General features: G+C 59.0%; 1 protein-coding gene across 1 annotated transcript; it reads right to left on the reverse strand.

Moving 5' to 3' along the window:
- Positions 1-581: 581 nt before the first annotated feature.
- LOC310917498 (tubulin beta-4B chain) lies at positions 582-2,759 on the reverse strand. Its single transcript, XM_083875803.1, has 4 exons — positions 2,626-2,759; positions 2,431-2,539; positions 2,243-2,353; positions 582-1,790 (listed from the first exon to the last, which is right to left on the reverse strand). The coding sequence occupies exons 1-4, from the start codon at positions 2,680-2,682 to the stop codon at positions 730-732; spliced, it is 1,338 nt and encodes a 445-aa protein (XP_083731929.1). The 5' UTR covers positions 2,683-2,759; the 3' UTR covers positions 582-729.
- Positions 2,760-4,676: the final 1,917 nt, after the last annotated feature.

Consider the following 4,676-nt stretch of genomic DNA (forward strand, 5'->3'; position numbering starts at 1 on the left):
AAGCTGTGTGAGGGGACAGCTCTGGTGTCACCTGTCACAGCAGTAATGTGTGCAGTAATGCCCAGCACCCTTGTGGCAGGCCAGGGCTCCCTTGCTGTGTGTGTAGTGCTGAGGAGCTGCAGTGGAGCAGCTCAGCTGCTGCAGCAACACCCAGTGCAGGGTGGCAGCTCCGTGGCACCATTTTGTGCCCAGGCAGCTCACACCTCCTGCAGCCCCTGGCTCAGCTCCTGCCAGGCCAGGCTGCAACAGGCCACAGGCAGCTCCCTAAATTTAGACACAGCTCAGAGGTAATTCCACCCTCCCTGTTAAATGTGCCCCCCTCCAGCAGTACCTGACTGTAAGAGAACACCAGGGAATCTTTTCAGTCCCCACACCGGCAGAACAGGACTGGACAGTGCCAGGGACACAACAGGCACCACCTGGCAGAGGGCAGGGGAGAAGGGTGGTGGGCAGGGACAGGGTGGCAGGGCTGGTGCCAAGCCCATTTGTTTTTCCCTTGCAGACCTGCAGGACATCTCTGGGCACACCTACGGGGACAGCACCCGGGAATCCTACCGGTGGGAACAGAGGAGACGGGGACGTGCACTGTGAAAACTGCTTTAATGGTGCCTGTACAGCATTGGGAGTGACTCGGAAACAGCAATAATAACACAACACAAACAGAACTTTTTGAATGAGAGAGTTCATACAACTTTAAACAAAATTTACAGGTGTTCCAACTGCATAGCTTTACTCTGCCTCCTCCTCAGCCTCCTCCTCGAACTCTCCCTCCTCCTCAGCTGTGGCATCCTGGTACTGCTGGTACTCAGACACCAGGTCGTTCATGTTGCTCTCAGCCTCTGTGAACTCCATCTCGTCCATGCCCTCGCCTGTGTACCAGTGCAGGAAAGCCTTTCTGCGGAACATCGCAGTGAACTGCTCAGAAATGCGTTTGAACAGCTCCTGGATGGCCGTGCTGTTACCAATGAAGGTGGCAGACATTTTGAGGCCGCGAGGTGGAATGTCACAGACTGCTGTCTTAACGTTATTGGGGATCCACTCAACAAAATAGCTGCTGTTTTTGTTCTGAACGTTCAGCATCTGCTCATCCACCTCTTTCATGGACATGCGGCCCCTAAAGACGGCGGCCACCGTCAGATAACGGCCGTGACGAGGGTCACACGCCGCCATCATGTTCTTGGCATCGAACATCTGCTGGGTGAGCTCTGGCACGGTTAGAGCCCGGTACTGCTGGCTCCCGCGGCTCGTCAGTGGGGCGAAACCGGGCATGAAAAAGTGCAAACGTGGGAAGGGAACCATGTTCACCGCCAGCTTCCTCAGGTCAGCGTTGAGCTGGCCCGGGAACCGCAGGCAGGTGGTGACGCCGCTCATGGTGGCGGACACGAGGTGGTTCAGATCACCGTAGGTGGGGGTCGTTAACTTCAGGGTTCTGAAGCAAATGTCGTACAGCGCCTCGTTATCGATGCAGTACGTCTCGTCCGTGTTCTCCACCAGCTGGTGAACCGACAGCGTGGCGTTGTAGGGCTCTACTACAGTATCTGACACTTTAGGGGAGGGCACCACACTGAAAGTATTCATAATTCGGTCTGGGTACTCCTCACGGATTTTGCTGATGAGAAGGGTACCCATGCCAGAGCCTGTGCCACCACCCAGGGAATGAGTAAGCTGAAAGCCCTGGAGACAATCACAGCTTTCTGCCTCCTTTCTTACAACATCTAACACAGAATCGACTAATTCAGCACCTTCCGTATAATGGCCCTTTGCCCAGTTGTTTCCTGCTCCGCTCTGACCTGGAAAAGAGCCATTTTCGTATTAGATTACGGTCACTGCTTCCTGCTTATTGCTTGCGAGCAAAGCTTAAGAGCATCAAGCTCCATGAAAGCTTTCATCTTATCGAGCGCAGGCAGGGCTGTGGTTACACACAGGCACCTCTGCAGTGGCTCGGCAGACACAGGCAAAACATTAATTATCAATGATACAGCAGCCACTCCATTTCTCCCGGTGGCACGCACGGAGGCAGTAACGCAAAAAAAAAAAAAAAAAAAAAAAAAAAAAAAAAAAAAAAAATCGGAAGAGCAACGACCTCTGGTGCCACCCCCCGAGCTGCTCCCAGCCGCAATCCCGGTGTTCCAGGCCAGGATTAGCCCCGTCCGGGCCGGTCCCTCAGAGCATGTGCGGCGGGGCAGCCCCGCAGTGCCCTGCCCGCCCCACCCCGCGGCTCCTCCCGCCCCCGCGCACTCACCGAACACGAAGTTGTCTGGCCTGAATATCTGCCCGAAGGGCCCGGAGCGCACCGAGTCCATGGTGCCGGGCTCCAGGTCCACCAGGACGGCGCGGGGCACGTATTTGCCGCCTGCAATACAGGGAGAGCCGTGACTACCGCGCCGGGGGGGGCCGGGGGGAGCCTACGGGGGCGGGTCCGGGCCCTACCTGTGGCCTCGTTGTAGTAGACATTGATGCGCTCCAGCTGCAGGTCGCTGTCCCCATGGTAGGTGCCGGTGGGGTCGATACCATGCTCGTCGCTGATCACCTCCCAGAACTGCCAAAGAGAAGCGCGTCAGCGGCGGCCACGCCGGACCGGGCGCGCTCCCCTCCTGCCCCCGCGCCCTCTTCCCCCGCCCGGACCTTGGCTCCGATCTGGTTCCCGCACTGCCCGGCCTGCAGGTGCACGATCTCTCTCATGATGGCGGCGGTTCCAAGCGCTTTCTACGACCCCAGCCTTTCCCCAACCGACTCTGACTGCGTGAAGCAACCGCCAGCCCTTATATAGCAGCGGAATGCGCGCGCAGCCGTCTTCTCCCCGCCCAGGCAGCCACTCTCAGCAACGATTGGATGCTTACAGCGAGGCTCTGCAAATGAGAGAATTTGATTGGCTGCGCTGCTGTCACTCAAGCCGACAGCTTCTGTTCGCTCCGCCCGCCTGTCTGTTGATTTTACAGTTAGGCAACCGGGAGCCGCTTGCGCCCGCCCCTGCTCGCTCTCGGCGTTTCCGATTGGCTCAATTGAATGATTGATGTCGAAGCCGATTGGCTGCCGGCCCTGGGGGATGAGCTAACGCCGTTTCATTGGCGGACAAGGAAGTGCCCTGGTAACCGTCGCAGTGACTCCGCAGCGGGCTCTGGGCGGTGGCCGCCGCAGCCGCCCATTCACGGACCCGAGTGCGCGCTTAGCGCAGCGGAGGTGGCGGCTCCTCCTCACTGCGGGACAGGGCGGGTTCCCCACATCTCCCCAGCGCTTCCCCCCCCCCCCCCCCCCCCCCACCCCAACCCTCGCCTCCGTTCCTCCAGGCAGGCAGGTCTCCCTGCTCTTCCTTCCCTGCCCGTCCCCCCTTTCCTGCTCCAGCCGGCGCCGCAGCGCGCGCGGCCGGTGGGGGAGAAGGAGCGCGCGCACGCGCGGGCCGCAGCGACGTTCCAGCAGTTTCTGGCGCGCGGCCCCGCCCGAGGGTGGCGGGGCCGCGCGCGCGAGCGGGCGTTGTCATGGCGACAGCGCGGGGCAGGTGGCGGGAAGGGGCTGCGGCGGGCGGGTGAGGGGAGTGTGAGGGCTCGGGAGCCTGAGAGGGGCTCTGAGGGCTCGGGGAGCCTGGTGCCTGTGAGGGTTCGGGAGGCTGAGAGGGGCTCTGAAGGCTTGGGGAGCCTGGCTCCTGTCAGGGCTCTGAGGGCTCAGGGAGCCTGACTCCTGTCAGGGCTTGGGAGCATGAGAGGGGCTCTGAGGGCTCGGGGAGCCTGGCTCCTGTCAGGGCTTGGGAGGCTGAGAAGGGCTTTGAGGGTTGAGGGAGCCTGGCTCCTGTGAGGGCTCAGGGGATCCTAAAGGCTCACGAGTTCTGGCATCTGTGAGAAGTCTGTGGAGGCTCAAGGATCTGTGAGGGCTTGGAGGTGCTGAAAGGACTCGGAGGGAAATGTGAGGATTGAGGGGCTGTGGGTCATGAGGAGCTATGAGAGGGCTGTGAGGGCGAGAGGGGCCCTGGCAGCTGTGAGGGGACTGTGGAGGTTTGGGAGGTCTGGCTGCTGTGAGGGCTTAGGGCTGCTCTCAGCCTGGCAGTGGCACCTGTGATGTGAGGGGAAGGCCCCAGTGAGGGGTATGAGGTAGACATTGCTGACCAAAGCTTCCCCACATGGACACCTCCATCCTGGGCTATGTGTGCCCTGACATGAGGCACCCACACACGCCATGCTGGATAAACACCACCCTCGCCTTCCCTTTTCTCTTATTCTACCTCCCAGCTTTGTGAGCACATTCTTGCCCAGACAGTACATCCATTGGTCATAGTTTTATTAAGCATATTTGATTATTGTTTCCCCAGAATCTTTTTAATGGTTGTATATATTCATTGTGATGCCAGCTTGGGTCTACAAGTCTCAGCATCTCTTCTTCTTTCATACTGTAGCAAAAAAATTGAAAGAGGCTCCTAATGGAGCTCCCAAGACAGGGAGCCTCATCCTGCTGCCTTGGCATGGGGTGGGCTGAGGCAAACACAGCCATGACCTCAATTCTGCTGACACAGGCCAGCTCTGTGACACACAAACGCCTTGTACACACGCTGGAATCTGTGCCTGGGTAACAATAATCCAATCCTGTGGTTGGGTCAGGTGAGGAGGTGGGAGGAGACAGGAGCCCTATGAAGGCTTTGGCTGGAGGTTGAACGGCCTCTGGTAGTCGGCTTAATATAAAGATTATGA

This window comes from Zosterops lateralis, assembly GCF_965231275.1.
Source record: "Zosterops lateralis genome assembly, chromosome: 20".
Taxonomy (NCBI): Eukaryota; Metazoa; Chordata; class Aves; order Passeriformes; family Zosteropidae; genus Zosterops; species Zosterops lateralis.